The sequence below is a fragment of the Polyodon spathula genome, chromosome 4, assembly GCF_017654505.1.
Source record: "Polyodon spathula isolate WHYD16114869_AA chromosome 4, ASM1765450v1, whole genome shotgun sequence".
Lineage (NCBI taxonomy): Eukaryota > Metazoa > Chordata > Actinopteri > Acipenseriformes > Polyodontidae > Polyodon > Polyodon spathula.
In genome coordinates this window covers 17,357,469-17,376,882 of record NC_054537.1, presented here as the reverse complement: position 1 = coordinate 17,376,882, position 19,414 = coordinate 17,357,469, and the positions used below count along the sequence as shown (strand labels likewise).

The following is a 19,414-nucleotide window of genomic DNA, read 5'->3' as shown; positions in this document are numbered from 1 at the left end:
TTCAGCCCATCTTGCTCGTTTGGTTGTTAGTAGCTTATTGATCCCAAAATCTTATCAAGCAGCTTCTTGAAGGATCCCAGGGTGTCAGCTTCAACAACATTACTGGGGAGTTGATTCCAGACCCTTACGATTCTCTGTGTAAAAAAGTGCCTGCTATTTTCTGTTCTGAATGCCCCTTTGTCTAATCTCCATTTGTGACCCCTGGTCCTTATTTCTTTTTTCAGGTCGAAAAAGTCCCTTGGGTCAACATTGTCAATACCTTTTAGAATTTTGAATGCTTGAATTAAGTCGCCACGTAGTCTTCTTTGTTCAAGACTGAACAGATTCAATTCTTTTAGCCTGTAATTGGAGAATGCTGTTTTTAAAACAAACAGTATATATGGTAATGTCTCAAAGTGTTTTCTTTCCTGGTTTTATTCATTCAAGAAAACATCTATTTTTACCACTCAGAAGTTGTGGAATCTTTGGCAGCTCACTCTTCATTCTTCAGTGTTAGTGCTGCTGCCGTCCTCAGACATTGCTGTCAGCTGGGAAAGCTCCACAGAAAGCAGAAGGTCAACATTATGGTCACAGAGAACATCCTGGGGGGAAAAAAACTAAATTACACACAAAAGGGTCGATTCACTAAGCTTTTGTTCCAGTGTAATTTTTGCCCCAGCATTCCACCATGAGGAATAAAAAGCTAATTATTGTTAACTAATTGCTACCATTCAAATGCAAGTACAGAACCGGTTACAAATTGCTAATTTTACCTCACTTAAGATGCTCTCGAGAGTAGGTAGTGTTTCTACTTGAGGGATGTTATACTCCTTCTCGTCCAGCTAAAAAGTAAGCAGGAATTTTTCAACATAACCTAAAAATTGCATTGAAAAAAATTGTGGGATGAGTTAACAAAATACTCTGTTCAGTGAGCTGTAAGGACAACACACTGGGAGGAAAATCTTAATAAAATACAATATAATGTATTATTGTGCTACTGCTTCAATTGAACTGGACACTATCATTCATAACACCTTCATAAAGGCTACATAACACAGTAAAACTACATAAATATAAAATGCCAAGAACAGAGGGAGCAGTCTCATTGACTAACACATGCTACCATACCAGTACAGCATGGAACGTTGGCAGATTCACTTGACAGCCAATTCACTTTGGGTGGAATTGGTTAGCTTAGGGTAGGGGTGCAATATTATAAGCACCTTAACACACTCCAGGGTGTTGAAATATGGTTCAACGTCCACAGACCCAGGCTGTTTAATGGCACTTGGCATCCCCTAGTGATTAACACCCCTAGCCGCGTGGCTACTGGACAATATCTGAGCACCCTGCCGTGTACTACTGCTTTCATAACCACTTTGAAAACTTAAAATGTGTTGTCAGAACAATAATGCACCACGATAATGCTACCAAAGTGATATTGAACTCTATTATATAGTTACAGTAAAAGTGTTAATAACTACACATTCCTAAGTTTCAATAGTAGTGCATTGGTTTTTTAAGTTTTTTTTAATGAATTCTTATATGTCAGTTTCATGTGTGGTACTGAGAGATTACAATATGTAACACAATTTTTGTTCCTGGGTAGTAAGTGTTATTTCCTAATTGCTTATGCCTCAAAAGTATATAAAATGGCTATTATTCCCCACAAACTTTGCTTTTGTGACCAGGACAGGTAAATTTCAAAATATCACTATTTCCAATGAGAAAACTACATATTAATCCAAATTAACATGTATTTATACCAAAGTAATACAAAAATGACTACAAAAGATTTAGAAGTGAGTAGTTTTTCGAGATTTACGATACTTCTAAATTTACTGTAAATTTACAGTATAATCGTAAATCTCGAAAAACTACTCACTTCTAAATCTTTTGTAGGTATTTTTGTATTACTTTAGTATAAATACATGTTAATTTGGATTCATATGTTGTTTTTTTCTGACTATGTGAACGAAAAGACACACATTTGCCCGTTTTCCCATTGGAAATAGTGATATTTTGAAATATCACTGCCCTGGTCACAAAAGCAAAGTTTGTGGGGAATAATAGTCATTTTCTATACTTTTGAGGCATAAGCAATTAGGAAATAACACTTACTACCCAGGAACAAAAAAAATAAAAAAAATTGTTACACGGTGTTATACATATGCAGGCTGTGCTGTGTAGCTTTTAAATAGGAGGTCTGCATGTTACACAGTGTTTAATTTAAATAAAGTGCAGCTATTATCATTATCAAGGGAATACAATGTCAGTCACTACAATACAAGCTTTGTGTGCGATATTAAGAGAATACCACTTGGACATATGGAACAATACTTTGTCATGCAGCAGTCTCTTGACACAGGGGTGGTACCGACAGACTGGAAAATGGCAAACGTAATACCGATCCACAAAAAGGGAAACAAAACTAAACCAGGTAACTACAAACCAGTAAGCCTGACTTCTATTATATGCAAACTTATGGAAACTATAATAAGATCCAAAATGGAAAATTACCTATATGGTAACAGGGTCCAGGGAGACAGTCAGCATGGTTTTAGGAAAGGGAGATCGTGTCTAACTAACTTGCTTGATTTTTTTGAGGACGCAACATCGATAATGGATAATTGCAAAGCATATGACAATCACTGTTGCAGCAGCAAAGGTCATTCAAAATTATCTAGACAAGATTCAGAACTGGGCAGACACATGGCAAATGACATTTAATAGAGAAAAGTGTAAGGTACTGCACGCAGGAAATAAAAATGTACATTATAAATATCATATGGGAGATACTGAAATTGGAGAAGGAATCTATGAAAAAGACCTAGGAGTTTTTGTTGACTCAGAAATGTCTTCATCTAGACAATGTGGGGAAGCTATAAAAAAGGCTAACAAGATGCTCGGATACATTGTGAAAAGTGTTTAATTTAAATCAAGGGAAGTAATGTTAAAACTGTATGCACTAGTAAGACCCCATCTTGAATATTGTGTTCAGTTCTGGTCACCTCGCTATAAAAAAGATATTGCTGCTCTAGAAAGAGTGCAAAGAAGAGCGACCAGAATTATTCCGGGCTTAAAAGGCATGTCATATGCAGACAGGCTAAAAGAATTGAATCTGTTCAGTCTTGAACAAAGAAGACTACGCGGCGACCTAATTCAAGCATTCAAAATTTTAAAAGGTATGGACAATGTCGACCCAAGGGACTTTTTCGACCTGAAAAAAGAAACATGGACCAGGGGTCACAAATGGAGATTAGACAAAGGGGCATTCAGAACAGAAAATAGGAGTCACTTTTTTACACAGAGAATTGTGAGGGTTTGGAATCAACTCCCCAGTAATGTTGTTGAAGCTGACACCCTGGGATCCTTCAAGAAGCTGCTTAATGAGATACTGGGATCAATAAGCTATTAACAACCAAACGAGCAAGATGGGCCAAATGGCCTCCTCTCGTTTGTAAACTTTCTTATGTTCTTATGTTCATTCTCAAGAGCACTTATTGAAGCACTTTCGAATTACGATTAAACGTCCATTCAGTACAGCCTATAGGCAGAGCTATGAAAACACAGCATTTCTTGCTTCACCTGTCTTGGGTGAATTTCTGAGATATTTCAACAAATCGGTCTTGTTGCGGTATCACAAGAGGAAGTGTGTGTGTGTGTGTGTGTAGCCAATAGGAACCTATGACATGGATTTAACCTGGTTTATATCGAATAAATAAAAGAACTAATTAACGTTTCGTTTACCAGACAATCCAAAGTACAATGGGATGCAACCTGGCTTCCGCTAATCGGCACATCCTCGACTCTGGTGTATGCAACATGCGATAATGTAGTTATTACTACAGTGGCTTGCGAAAGTATTGACCCCCCCTTGGCATTTTTCCTATTTTGTTGTCTTACAACCTGGAATTAAAGTGGATTTTTGGGGGGTTTGTATCATTTGATTTACACAACATTTTGAAGATGCAAAATATTTTTTTTATTGTGAAACAAACAAGCAATAAGACAACAAAACAGAAAACTTGAGCGTGCATAAGTATTCACTCCCCCAAAGTCAATACTTTGTAGAACCACCTTTTGCAGCAATTACAGCTGCAAGTCTCCTGGGGTATGTATCTATAAGTTTGGCACATCTAGCCACTGGGATTTTTGCCCATTCTTCAAGGCAAAACTGCTCCAGCTCCTTCAAGTTGGATGGGTTCCGTTGGTGTACAGCAATCTTTAAGTCATACCACAGATTCTCAATTGGATTGAGGTCTGGGCTTTGACTAGGCCATTCCAAGACATTTAAATGTTTCCCCTTAAACCACTCGAGTGTTGCTTTAGCAGTATGCTTAGGGTCATTGTCCTGCTGGAAGGTGAACCTCCGTCCCAGTCTCAAATCTCTGGAAGACTGAAACAGGTTTCCCTCAAGAATTTTCCTGTATTTAGCGCCATCCATCATTCCTTCAATTCTGACCAGTTTCCCAGTCCCTGCCGATGAAAAACATCCCCACAGCATGATGCTGCCACCACCATGCTTCACTGTGGGGATGGTGTTCTCGGGGTGATGAGAGGTGTTGGGTTTGTGCCAGACATAACATTTTCCTTGATGGCCAAAAAGCTCAATTTTAGTCTCATCTGACTAGAGTACCTTCTTCCATATGTTTGGGGAGTCTCCCACATGCCTTTTGACGAACACCAAACGTGTTTGCTTATTTTTTTCTTTAAGCAATGGCTTTTTTCTGGCCACTCTTCCGTAAAGCCCAGCTCTGTGGCGTGTATGGCTTAAAGTGGCCCTATGGACAGATACTCCAATCTCCGCTGTGGAGCTTTGCAGCTTTGCAGCTCCTTCAGGGTTATCTCTGGTCTCTTTGTTGCTCTCCAATTAATGCCCTCCTTGCCTGCCTGGTCTGTGAGTTTCGGTGGGCGGCCCTCTCTTGCCAGGTTTATTGTGGTGCCATATTCTTTCCATTTTTTAATAATGGCTTTAATGGTGCTCCGTGGGATGTTCAAAGTTTCGGATATTTTTTTATAACCCAACCCTGATCTGTACTTCTCCACAACTTTGACCCTGACCTGTTTGGAGAGCTCCTTGGTCTTCATGGTGCCATTTGCTTGGTGGTTCCCCTTGCTTAGTGGTGTTGCAGATTCTGGGGCCTTTCAGAACAGGTGTATATATACTGAGATCATGTGACAGATCATGTGACACTTAGATTGCACACAGGTTGACTTTATTTAACTAATTATGTGACTTCTGAAGGTAACTGGTTGCACCAGATCTTATTTAGAGGCTTAATAGCAAAGGGGGTGAATATACATGCATGCACCACTTTTCCGTTATTTATTTTTTAGAATTTTTTGAAACAAGTTATTTTTTTCATTTCACTTCACCAATTTGGACTATTTTGTGTATGTCCATTACATGAAATCCAAATAAAAATCAATTTTAATTCCAGGTTGTAAGGCAACAAAATAGGAAAAATGCCAAGGGGAGGGGAGGGGGGTCAATACTTTCGCAAGCCACTGTACACATATTTGTAAACTGTAACAAACGACTACTTTATTATGCAAATGCGTATTTCCATACCTCTTCAGCCTCTGGCATGCTGATTCCTGAAAATATATCAGAACTGGACAGGTCGTCTCCCTCATTTTCTGACTTTCTCTAACACCAGAAAAACACACTGCAGTTTGGGCTGTCGAAAGGTACAACCAAATGTTCCTGTCAGGACACTGCACTCTGATTGGTTATCATATTATTGTTAATAAAACAACGAATAATCATCTTTCAACACCGAAACCTTAAACCTAAGGTCAGTATCCTATACAGCAGTCATTGCACATCTAAAGTAGTTCATGGTGGGCAGTGAATAAGTGTTTTTGTTACTTTGAAAAAAAAAAAAAAAAAGTGACTGGAGTGGAACACTCTCCTCCTGCGAGCGACCAGCTCGATCACCTGACATGGATGTTGAGGTGTTTGAAGTACGGACAACAGATCAAAACCATTTAATTTAATTTAATTTTGGTAAATGTTTGCGCTGCTTATTTTGCTTTTTTTATTTGCAGTAGGTTAATTGAATTGCAGTTATTGTATTTGTTTATTGCAAATGGTGGATTATTTAAATAATTGTATTATTCAACAAATTCAACGGATAACGTAATGTGACTCCACTTCCTTGCCAAGGTCCTGAAGCGTGCGTAGCGTCCTCTCAAGGTAAATAACATAACAATGTTGAAATCAGCTAACTCTTATAAAATATTTTACCAATAATTTCAGCACCTACTCAAATACACCCAATAGGCTTACAACAGTCAGTTCACGTCATGAACAGTTGAAGTTCAATAAGAAGAGAAAGAACGCCAGAGTTAATGTTAACCCTGGAGTGCCCACGCCATCTCACGCCAAAAGAATGGAACTTCGTCAGTTCAAAATGACATTCTGCCGCAGTGTTTGAATATCAGTTGGAATGCCAGACAGTTAATAGAAACTGTAAGCAAAAGTAAAACGCGATCATCTTTATTATTATACAGTAAGCATGGCTCTTTCTTTAAAAAGCGTCAGTTGTCAATATTATTATTGTCGTAGTCGTTGACTGTTTTGTACAATTTAATATCAAGAATGGATTTTAAAATCTAAATAAGACTTAAAATGTTAACAACGTAAATAAAATACAGCATGTTAAAATGATGTTGCTATGCTGGAATTTTAACAGATATATTTCTTCGCATTGTCATTGCATTATAAATAACTGATGGGCTGAACTATGCATATATTTGGCTTTTTCTAGAAATTAAGTCATGGCAGGCAAAAAGAAAGAACTTCACTTACAGGTATGCATACATTTTAACAAAATATAATATCTTTATAAAAGTTCATGAAAAAGTATGGTCCATTTGTTAAATATTCACAGCTTGGCCACTTTATTAGGACCTATACCTAGTATTAGGTTTGCTTGCCATTTACCTTTCACCATTTCTGTCAGTGATATATTGATTGTAGTTGTGCAGCGCTTATAGCTTTATAGTGCGGCAGGGATCACATGTCACAGGACCTAATAAATTGGATGGGTCCTGTATGTTTAGGTATTGTTCAAGTGGTATAATGGCATTGTGTTGCTTCAAAAATGTAATATAATTTTATGGTGTCATTTTTTTTTTTAGGTTGCAATTACCAATCAGGAACATTGGGATGAGGTTATGTCAGCTAAAGGCTTAACAGGTGTGCAGATCTGACACATTTTATTATCATCAGAATTAACCATTTTTTGGTATCATTTTATTGTACAGTATCATATCATTGTCAAAAAGCCCTTAGAATTAAAGTGCAAGTCTCTTGAGTTATACAAAAGGCCTGTCTTCCAAAATGCATGTTGTTTTGTGCATTGTGGGAAATGACAAACTTCATGTTTCTTTTTATTGAACATATTCCATTCAATGGCAATCACCCAACGTCAGGAAAGGTCATATTACCTGTAACAAATGTAATTAATGGGAAAAGAAAGCAAAGTGCAGTACATACAATACTGTATATCAAACTTGCAGTATATTGTAATGGCAGGATACAAATCTAATGAAAGGTATGTTTTTTTTTAAAGCGTCAACAAAGTCAAACAAAATAATTTGTTGCACAAATTCAACTAAATACAATTATTCTTTGTAGTTACAGTGGCATTTATTGAATCTTCAAAACCTTACACTTTATCTCAGAAGGTACAGTTGCCAGTCTGATCCCGAGTAGTGGGTGCTATTTAAAAACAAACAACAAGCTAGAATTGCCTGTTTATTAAAGATCATTCCTATGTTCAGTTGTAGATGTGTATCAAGATTGGTGTGGACCATGCAAAGCAGTGCTGAGTCTGTTTAGAAAGCTTAAAACTGAAATTGGGGATGAGCTGCTGCATTTTGCTGTGGTAAGTAAAATATCCATCGACCATGGCCCTGTACTTGATACTGCACAGAGCAGTCAGTAGCTTCTAGAAGATTCACAGTTTTAATTTGGTTCACCACATTTTGTGCAGCGGTATATTCAAATATAGTTAAGATTGTTGTATCGGAAATTATTTCACTTAAAGATGGCTGTCATTATGAACCTGAAAAAACACAGCTCATTTGTATAGCCATAATATTTTTGTAGTTATTGACAACAAGACAAATGGATGATCCGATTCAGAACAGTGTTCAGTATGGTATAGTTGTTGGAGTCATAAAACAACTAATTTATCAAATGCCATAACATAATCTAACAATCTTTTTTTCAGTACAGCTCAACTATGTCTGAATGCTATATGGCAGTAGACCATTAAGTCTAAAGTGAAAATAGCTATTGTTACCCTGAGGTAGCAGTAGTCAAATCTGTTTTTATGCTCACCTGGACAAAGTGGTTACCTACGGTTACTAGTGAATCCCAGAACAGATACTTCAGCCGCCACCTCTTAGCAGTTAGAAATGTTCAGTTTGTTGAATAGATAATAAAGGGAAATAGTTGTACTTGTTATATCAAGGTTTATTATTATTATTATTATTATTATTATTATTATTATTATTATTATTATTATTACTTTTCAGTGCCAAGGTTTCAAACCAGTTGCTGAAAAACTGATAATGAACTGCTGAATGACTGATAATAAACAGCAATCTGTTTCTTTTACTTTTAGGCTGAAGCTAGCCATTTTCATACATTGGATCCCTTTAATGGAAAGTGCGAACCTGTCTTCCTCTTTTATTCTGTAAGTGTTATTTACTTATTTATTTATGAGGTAAAGAAGTTTCCCAAGAGAGGGCACTTTGCTAACTAATGTTTAGGCAGTACATAAATACCAGTCTGTTTCTGTGAACTGTTACAAACGTGATGGGTGTAGGATTGGAGTGGCTTCTAGTAGCCTAAACATCATAATAATAATAATAATAATAATAATAATAATAATAATAATAATAATAATAATAATAATAATAATTGTCATCATCTATTTTATGTAGCGCTTTTCATGTGCATATCTCAAGGCACTTCACAAGAATAAAAAAAGCAATTTAAACAATGACATTTACTTAAAAAATAAATAAGATGACATAATGTCCAATAAAACAAGAAAAACAGTAACTACATCCAACAACACATAACCGTTCACACAATAAAAGCCAAAGTAAAAAAGCGGGTTTTCAGTTTAGATTTAAAAATATAACAGTATCACTGACCCTTATGACGAATGGAAGGTCATTCCACAGCCTAGGTGCTCAGTTACCAAAAGAACGCCGCTTTGTTCTAGGTATTGATGGTAGGCCAGTCAAAAGATTGAAGGCTATGCAAAGCAGTATATGGCGAAAGAAGGTCTTGGATGTAGTTTGGTGCTAACCCATGCAGAGCCTTAAAAGTTACTAGTAGGATTTGAAGTTTCACTCTGAACTCCACTGGAAGCCAATGCAGGGAAACATAGTTCTGTTTTACCTTATTTTACTTTATGACCTGTTTCTGACAAATCTGAATATAAACAGTCTTCCTCTAGTAAATCATCTCAACATTATTCTTAGCAATTTCCATTTTTATAGAGCATAACAAAATCTAAATAGTTCTGCCACTGTTTTACAGCATTGTGTTGTGCCCTATTGCATCCAGAAATACAGTGCATTGATACTGGAATTGGATAATTGTTTCTGTCTCAAGACTATGACTTGAAATGTGTTCATTTATTTTAAATAGATAACAACCATAGCTGCTGCTATGGCAAATAACTTTCTAAAACATAAAAACTATAGCTGTCGAAGGTCAACCAGTTGTCGTTTGGCCAGTCATCATTCAGATTGCCTGCAATATTTAATTGTTAGTAGTAATAGAATTATGTTTACTTATTGTTTTTGTTCTAATCACTTAAGGGTGGTAAAGCAGTGGCTATAGTGAAAGGGGTTAATGGCCCACTTTTGCAAAAGACAATCTTAGAACATGTGCAAGAAGTAAAGAAGCAGCAAGAAGTGGGTGACAAATGCATTGAAGCACTGGTAAGTTTTATTTTTTTAGAAATGATTATTATTGCAGTCTTTTATTTATAACTTCAAAGCTATCCATCCGAATTCTAAGGGAAAAAAAAAACAGTCAAGCTAACAAACATTTTGGCTAATGGTTTGAGATGTTGTATAATTTCCGTCGTCTTATATATAATTACCCAGCTTTAACACAAGTGTGCATGTCGGTTTAAGGTCCAGGAAATTCCCCTCCTTGAGAACACATTAGAAGTGCCACCAAATGAAGATGCTCATGGACAAGAAGACAAGGAGGCAAAAGCAGAGCAGAGAGGACTAAATGACAAAGAGGTTGTGGGTGAGCAAATCTAAAAATAACTGTCTACTGTCAGGGTGGAAAAAAGTGAGTAACACACATGGGCTGTCAATAACTTATGCATCCCTTTGAGGGGATCTTATATTTGCAATTTGCAAGTCCTCTGCAGTTGCCACTTCTTCAACTGCTAGTATCTCCATACACAATTTCAGCTTGCAACATTACATTTTTGTGTTGTGGAAACTCCTTGGGCAAAATCTAGTGGCACCCTTCAAGTTGACCTGTTTCCTAAGATGGCTGCCATACTGTGGTCAAGTGAGTTTTTGGCTTCTGTATGATAAAGACCTAGCTTAACGCTTGAAGATATTTGCTTCATGCTTGGCACAGAGCTGTATTTTGTTATCTTGGTAAAGTTCAATGAAGGGTATTGTACAAAAAAAATGTACTCTGCAAACTAGGTGTTAATCTTTAAAAAATGTGTTCTTATGTGAGGGCTTATATATTGTTCCAAACAGATTTGTCAGATGATTCCTACACTGTTGCCATTATAAAGCCTGATGCTGTGTCTCAGGGTAAAGTGGATGAAATCAAGAATAAAGTAAGTGCCTTTCCAACTCTACTGTCTATCTGTCTGTCTGTTTGTCTATAAGAAAGTCTTTTTCTAAAGATTAGTGTCTTACAAATGTCAAAGAGCCTCCTAGGCCTGCACTATTTTCAGTATGATGACACATTATTTTCCAGTTGTGGTATATATGTCTTTTAAATGATGGGTTATGGAATATTACCATAAGTTTTTTTTTGTTTTGTTTATTTGTTTTTTTGTAACCAATGCAGTGGTGTGTTTAGGACATGTCCCATGTCTGGGTGTTTATATTAGGTGGTGTATAACAGGGGGAAGTGTTACGTGTGTGTGGGTCGTCAGTGAACAATACTGAGGCAGACCGAGCACTAGGTGTTGACACGTCGCACAGGCATGCAGATTTAATCAACACAAGGGCTGCCACTAGAGTACCAGCAATGGTAGACCTGGTGTCACTTTAATGAAGAGAACAAAACAAAAAAGCTGAAAATACAAGTTTGCTACACAAAGCGCGGGCTAGTCCCACGAAAAGGAACGTCCTGCTCCAGGAACCTACTACTCTACGCAAATCCTCTCTATACTGTTTGGGATCAACCTCCCCTAAACTAACCTACTTCTCGGCTCCTGAAATTACGACCTTCCCACGATGACTCCTGCCTCTTCACACGGCCTCGGATGGACAATGCCTTCACAAGCACCACCTTGCAGGGTTCTGTAGTAGTTTATCCTGTGGAGCGGACGCTCTCCTGGGTTGTTGTCGTGTGCAGGGGTAGATGTTCCCGGGATTAGTGCTGGCTCCATAGCTTCAGCTCCCAGGTTGATATGAGTCTGAAAAACAACACGAAACAAAACACAGCAAGTTTTCGCTCAGTGCCTGTCTGTATGGCTGTGGCTGTGCAGTAACCTCGAGCAGTGGTGCAAAGCTTTTTGAGCTCCACGCAGCCTCCCCGGGCACGCCCCCAAACCAATTCGGACTTCCTGATCAGCTCAGCGCCGGGCAAGCCTACCTGCACAATTATTTCCTTAACAACGCGTCTCCTGTTGCACGACCCTGCTGCTTCCATAAAGGCACACATGGGTCTCCCTGTCACATGGTTCTATAAAACAAAAAGGTTACCTTTTTTTTCATACTTTTAATATCTAATTATATTTGCATTTGTGGTTATGGGCTGACATTATTCTAGACTGATGCTGTTTGCTTTAACAACAGCCTACAATTAAAAAAAAAATGTATTTCATTTATAAAAACAGACTTAAAAAAAATTATTAAAATAACTCATGTGTTTTGTGCCCTATGGGCCTGTGGTAAAGTGCCCCGCCCCTGGGCTATTTGTTTGTGTTGTATGTTGCTTGTAGTGTGTTAATGTTGGTGTATTGTAGTTGGTACACGGGATAATATGGGTTAGGAACACAAGTGATTTAAAATGTATATTTGTATTTAGGCACGAGGATTTTGCACAGCACTTCATGTGCGGGTAAAATGTAATATGTAAGCACGGAGAATTGCACTAAGTAAATTGACTCGAATTGAATGATTGATTAGCAATTGAGTCTCGGTACAGCTGCATAAAAGCAGCATGTTTTAACTCACTCGGAGTTGTGTGTTTGGTGAGTGGAGAACGGGTGTGGAGAGCAGAAAGTAAAAATGTAAAGTAAATTAATTTAACTTGTTTGTCTGTTTGTGTTAGTATGTTTTGTTTGTATATTTATTTTGGCTAAAGTGTCGTGTTTTGTTTGTCTTGCAAACTTTTATTTTCTGCTCTGTTTAATTATTAAATGCTGAGCGCAAGCAAGATTAACAGTTCTAAATGGCTAGATGGCTTTTATTAGTTTTATGCTTTTAATTGGAGGGAAGTATTAGTGACTGTATTTTGTATGAAATTGTATGAAAAACTGCCCTTAGTCATCTGAACATCCACAACATTAAGCAATCAGAACTGAAACCATTCTGTTTTTATAGATTCAAGAGGCTGGATTCATTCTAGTCACCGAAGAACAGAGACACCTCACTGAAGAGCAAGCTAGAGATTTCTGCCTTGATCAGGCTGGGCAGGTTAGAATTTCTTCCTGTATTTATTTGATCACTCCAACCAGTACTGGAAGAAAAACAAAATCGAGATGTAGTCGTTCAGATGTATCAACTACTCTTGAATCAAGAACAAACCTAACAAGAGTTATTGACACACTAACAGGCTGACTTTCAAACATTTTGCTCTGCTCTATTTTTTGAACACTGATATGCTCCTTACTTGCTCCTGTGTAAAAGTGTACTTTTTGCAATTAGTGTATTTTGGCTTTAAATGCAAAATGGCAAAGATACCAACTAAATTTATAATTGCTTTGTAGGGTTCACTGTAAGTGGTTTACACAAAAACAGAAACCATGTTTCCCTCTTGTGGCTATCCCTGCTATTATACAGTAGTATACAATAACTGCTAGAATATATTATAATATAAATTGAATTCAAATAATGATGTATTTCACCATGTTATTAGCAAACTGGTTATTATCTTTTTCTACAGTCAGAGTTTGAGGACCTAGTCAAATTCATATCAAGTGGACTTTGTCATGTGCTGATATTATCCAGAGGAATTGAAGCAGATAAAGATGTTCCTGCCTGGAAAGAATTAATTGAACACTCTGATGTAGAATTTATGAAAGCACCCCCTAGGTAGGCAATTAAATATTGCTACTGTTGAACTGTTAATGTTGAACAAGAATTATATTTTAATTCTGTTAAAAAAAACAATGTAATATATTAGTGCTGCTCATTTACCATTTCATGGATCATATTTAACACTTTATGCTTAAAGACAGTGATTGTAGCTAACACAAGTTGCAGTTTTGAAAGCAAATGTACAGTTTAGCAAACATGTATTTTTATTTTAAAACATGATATTTGGCAGTATACTAGGTTCAATAAATCAGTGTTTATTAACAAGGCACTTTAGAGGGCAACATATGTTTATTTATCATATAGAATATATATATTATATATATATATATATATATATATATATATATAATATATATATATATATATATATAATATATATTATATATATATATATATTATATATCATATATTTTACATATCTCCTAAATATATCCTCGGGCAAAATTTCCAAGTGTTTTTAACATCACCCATGGACATTCAGTGGTGGTGGGTGACTCTTTGCAGATCATTATGTTATGCACTGCAATTTAAACTCTCATACTCTACTTATTGCTATGACTAACATCACCCATGGTACATTTCAGTGGTCCTATTCTGGCATTAGCTTTAACACGAGAGGATGCGGTGCAGCACTGTAGGAATTTACTGGGCCCCAAAAAACTTGAAGATGCAAAAGAGAAGGCTCCAGAAAGGTAACTTTTTTATTTTGGTTTTCAATGCCAAATAACAACTGTGATAAAGATAACTAATGGAATTGTATGAAGTGTTGTCACCAATTATACAATGGTAAGGATCGTCCTGTTTATATTACCTCATAGTAATATGGAACTCCAGGGTGTATGTGATTGTGGGATATCACCACTTTTTGGGCAGTTGAGAGGCAATATCCCTCAACGACACACACTTAAGTGCTATATTGCCTAATTATATGACAGTGGAATTGACTTCCTCGCTTACTTCTAACAGGATTCCAAGTCAGTATATCTGTACAGAATCAGTATATCCTTTGATAAACACAATGTAAAAAGGCACAGCTCATCCTCCAACCACACTGAATGAAACTGACAGATCAGATGATGCAGACTCTGCAGTCTGATTGGTTACACTTTCCTGTTACGCTAAAATCCATTTTTGATTTTTTTTAAGACACTGCAAGAGCTTGTGACTTGGGCACCGTTATTTTTGTATTGAACATTTTAATGCTATAGTGCTACTTTGGATGATACTTGCAGAGATTATGTAAAGCCCTTTATTCTAGTGGACCGAACAATTTCATGTTTTATATTTTTTAAATGTGTTAACTACACTTCTTGATTCATAACTGTGACTGTGTGCTGTCCTGACTTTTGCATAGCAACTATATATAACTAACTGTATGTATATATGTATATTGATGTGGAGAGAGAGAGAGAGAGAGAGAGAGAGAGAGAGAGAGAGAGAGAGAGAGAGAGAGAGAATCCGTAGTATATGCACTTAGAATGCTTGTAACTGCATCACAAAAGCAAATCAAACAATATGTAAAAACATGTTGTTTTTAATAAGATGTTAATTGAAGAATGGGCAAGTCAAAACCTGGAAAATAATACGAGCACCTCGGAGATGTAAAGACCAACACTGTAAAATCTAAAGTAGCACAGAGAGGAGTGCTGTCGGGCAAACTGAAATCTACTTCTACTAGCAGAATGGTCAAACATATTTTTAAAATCTAAATGGATTATATTAATCAGTTTTAACCCAACTTAAATGTATCTGAATTATGAGTGCCTCAATGTCCAAACTGCCCCATCGAGTCACTGGAGAAATATATAATGAAATGTCTGAAGAATCTGCTAGCTTTCTGTCTTTATCCACAAGGCAGACTAGATCCAGTGTGATACAAATATACTTGCAGGCTGTTAGGAAAAAATAAAATTGGACTGTAACATTGAAGTATAAAAGCAATAAGACCTTTAACATTGGCCATTACCAGGCATTACGGACCATTAACTTGCAATAGCGCCCTCGACTTCATCTCAGGCCCTATTACCCAAACAGCCCATAATGCCTGGTAATGCCCTCTGTGGCTGTAATGCTCTAAATGGTAATGCACCATTTTTGTGCAGGGTGTTGTATTGTAATAAAAACTGCACTGATACTTACCTTAACTCTGATGACTTCAATAATAAAATGTATTTTTAGTCCGCAGTGGTCAGTACCACACTGGTACAGACCGAGGGATGTGCTCTGTCAGTTCATCTATATTGACACTTGTTTGGTTTCAGCCTGCGTGCAGAGTTTGCCCTAGAGAACATCCCCATTAACCAGCTTAATGGCAGTTCTTCTCCTGAAGAAGCAAAGAAAGACCTAGAGTTTTTCTTTCCTGTTGAGCAGACTTTGGCTGTTATTAAACCAGATGCCTACAAAGAACACAAAGGTAATTGCTTATAATCTATCAATCTTTCAATATCTATTTCTGTAGGTTTTAGATTTAGATTACTGTTTCACGCACCTAGAACTAAACAGGAAGTACAGAATATACAGTCTTCTGAACCTACTTTTCATTTGTTAAAAACACAGTTTATCAACAGTTAAAACCGGTTGCTATGAATCATGTGAAAAAGGCAAGATAGCAAGATCCAATAACTGATATCTAGGTAGTAAATACCTTAAGACTATTATGATGTTATAGATAACCGTTCACAGATGAGATGCCTTTTTATGTAGCAAAGTAGAAAGCTGCTTATCTTAACCATTTGTTTAACTCAAAAGAGATTTTGAACTTGAGCTCTCATGCTGCGACACAACAGAAATGCACTATAATTTCCACTTAATAAACTGGAATGAAGTGCAAAAAAACAGAAAGGAACAACATAAATTTGGTGTTGCCCTTGTCCTAAAACATTAAGTATTGCCCTCACTTGAGTTCGTGATATATTGTGCATGCTTGGACAATGTATTATATACCAGCGGGCGGATAGAAGGATGCGACATGATGTAGGGGTTTGGATGACATTAAATTCCTACAAGCAGGCTTTAAAATGATCTGTACCCAAAGGCTATTCTGCAGTTGTCGCATTGAAAGTATGGCATAACATTTTTAAATATAAAACGAGTTTATGATCTTCGAGTCCCATAATCTATTCACTTTAAAATAAATGCTAAAGGAAACCAGTAAGTTGGAAAACTCTGGTGTAGTTGCCATATGCCTGGTTGTACTAACAGTGTCCTTTCTATAATGCAAGCTCATAATGCAAACATTTTATTTGTATTACTTTTCCTTAGATGAAATACTGAGCAATATTAAGGAAGCTGGGTTTAGTATATCACAGATGAAAGAGACTGTGTTAACAAAAGAGATGGCTGAAGGATTCTATAAGGATCACAGAGGGAAACCTTTTTTCGATCATCTAGTGCAATACATGTCTCAGTAAGTAAATTTTACATAAAGCTTGTAATCCCTAGTTTAATTAAAAAAAAAAAAAAAAAAAAAAAAACATTACTACAATGGTAGACTTAACCCCCTTTAAAGTTTGAATGCTATAACTGGTCTTAAACTTGTAGAAACAATACAAAATATACATTTGCCCCATTATGTGACTGTGCTTTAATTTTTATTGTCTGTAAAATAAACTTTACAACACTTTATGTATGTAGGGGCCCATCGATGATGATCATTCTTAGCAAAGAGAATGCAGTACAGGAGTGGAGGGACATGATGGGTCCTACCGATCCAGAGCTGGCAAAGCAGTTCAATCCTAACTCCCTTAGAGCTCAGTTTGCCAAGAGTATTTTGGAAAATGCCATGCACGGCTCCTCTAATGTTGAACATGCCAAGAAGAATATTAATTTGATATTTGAGAATATGAATCTGGAATGATACATGTTTTAGGTATGTGCTTGTTAAAATGAAAATTGCCACTGACTTTCCCAGCAACATCACCTACCATATGTTGATACCTGGTTTGTTTATGGGGTAGGTGTATGCAGGCAACTGCATAGGAACTTGTTAGACTTCTGTGAGAGTGCCTCTTTGTGAACCAGGAGACCAGATGTTACTGCTGTTGATGCTCACAAGCATTTTTTAGACTTGTCATTCAGAGAAATAAAGTACATTTTATGAAATATAATTTCTATAGCAACTGAATTCTTACTTTTTAAGCTTTGCACAAAAATACCAACCAAGCACTAACACTTGTTTTTATTTTTCTCTTATTTTCTAAAGATGCCCATAGTTAACAAATAGACACATGTTTTAAAGATAAACTTTACAGGGTAAAGCTGCAGAATAATTATTCACTATTTTGATGACAGGTTATTTGGTATACATAATACAAATGTGTGTTTTGGTACTGTATATATTGTTACAATATAGCAAATACTGTCAAGCATTGTAATCAAATTTAAGAAGAAATCTCACCAGAAAAGACTGCAGATTACACATATTGTATATTCTTGACATAAATTACACTGTTACTACACATCTAGATGTGAAATTTAAATGAAAAGTGTTTCCAACTACAAAACTTTTAATTTTGTAATTATTCATTTAATCAAAAGTAACTGCAGAGCAATTTCAGTGTCATGACATATGCCATCCAGGTTAATGTATTATATAGAAAAAAAATGCCTGGTTTGATAATAAAAAAATAGATTTTTAATTGTATATTATATCTCTGCACTGGTTCGGTTTACTCTGGTACAATTGCAACACACATTTCACCACTTCATTTTTTTTTTTATTGTGTTTTTTAAAATTATTTTTATTTTATTATTTTTTAATAATTTTACACTTGTTTTTCTACCCAATCCATCTGGCCTTGGTGTAGGGTCTCTGAAGCTTACTGAGGTGAACCATACCCAGTAGATTTTACTCCCTAAATCTGCGGCAATGCAAAGGCCAATGCAGCGCTCCTTGTGTGCACCCATTCAAGACAAGAAACACAGTGAGGATGAGACAGTATGTATAGGTTTGCTTGTGGTATGCATCTCTGTGTAATTCACAATTAGCATAAACCTGAAATTACCAGTATGCAAAATGTTTTCTTCATTCAAATACTGAAGTGAATATGTGCTGCAATTTGTGCTGCATAGCAAAAACATTTCTTCATGAATGCTGTTATAATTATAATATATAATTGTTGTATTCCATTCAGAAATTTGGCCTTTGCATTTGCTTTAGAGTAAGGTCTAAAGTTATTCTGTGGTAAAAGCATAGTAATTTGTAGTAAAGCTTTAGCAAGTTTAAGCACAGAAAAAATGGCGAATGTTTTGTAACATGCTTAATGACAGCCCGACATTCTGCCACATGTTGTTGTTTGTCTTTATTAGATGTTTTATAACACTAGGTTAGTGAAATGACCAGTTTCGATGAGCTTTTGTTTGGCTCACCATCCGTTAACATTGACTTGTGCTTCCAGAAACAGTTGGCTCAAAAAGCAGATAGATTGACTTTGTATACTGGGTTGTCCATTATCCTTTATCCTTCCCCTAGCTCTGTGGTTGCTTGACGTCTTTAATTCATCACCACAGAAAATGCAACACCTACACTCCATTACTCAGTACCATTGTACACAGTAGCCACATCCTACACCACCCCTTTCTGGTTCCCCTAAGAGGGCAGGGTGTTCTTGCTAAAAATTAATAACAGAAGTTAGAGTTCATTTTATGGAATATTACACAGTTCTCATAAACACTATTGCTGCCTCATATTTGACTCAGTGCTGATCCCACAAATTCACTAAGAGACCCCTAGGTTGGAACAATTATGAAACACCAACTGTAACCTCATTAACAACATCTGTTTTCATGGCAGGAGTGTCATCTCACATTCTTAGCTACAATGTATGGTTATATAGAGCTATAATGTTTGCTTTTCTGGTCTGTGGGTAATAGATCAACATACCCTTGTAGTTTATGAGATCATGGGCAAAGTAATTACATATAT

At 36.4% G+C, this 19,414-nt stretch overlaps 1 protein-coding gene across 1 annotated transcript; it reads left to right on the top strand.

Moving 5' to 3' along the window:
• Positions 1-6,765: 6,765 nt before the first annotated feature.
• LOC121313776 (thioredoxin domain-containing protein 3 homolog) lies at positions 6,766-17,640 on the top strand. The gene is made up of 13 exons (XM_041246571.1): positions 6,766-6,798; positions 7,129-7,186; positions 7,774-7,877; positions 8,622-8,693; positions 9,835-9,957; positions 10,156-10,276; positions 10,750-10,832; positions 12,775-12,867; positions 13,337-13,485; positions 14,076-14,183; positions 15,753-15,904; positions 16,753-16,897; positions 17,125-17,640. Exons 1-13 carry the CDS (start codon positions 6,766-6,768, stop codon positions 17,345-17,347), a joined length of 1,464 nt encoding a protein of 487 aa, XP_041102505.1. The 3' UTR covers positions 17,348-17,640.
• Positions 17,641-19,414: the final 1,774 nt, after the last annotated feature.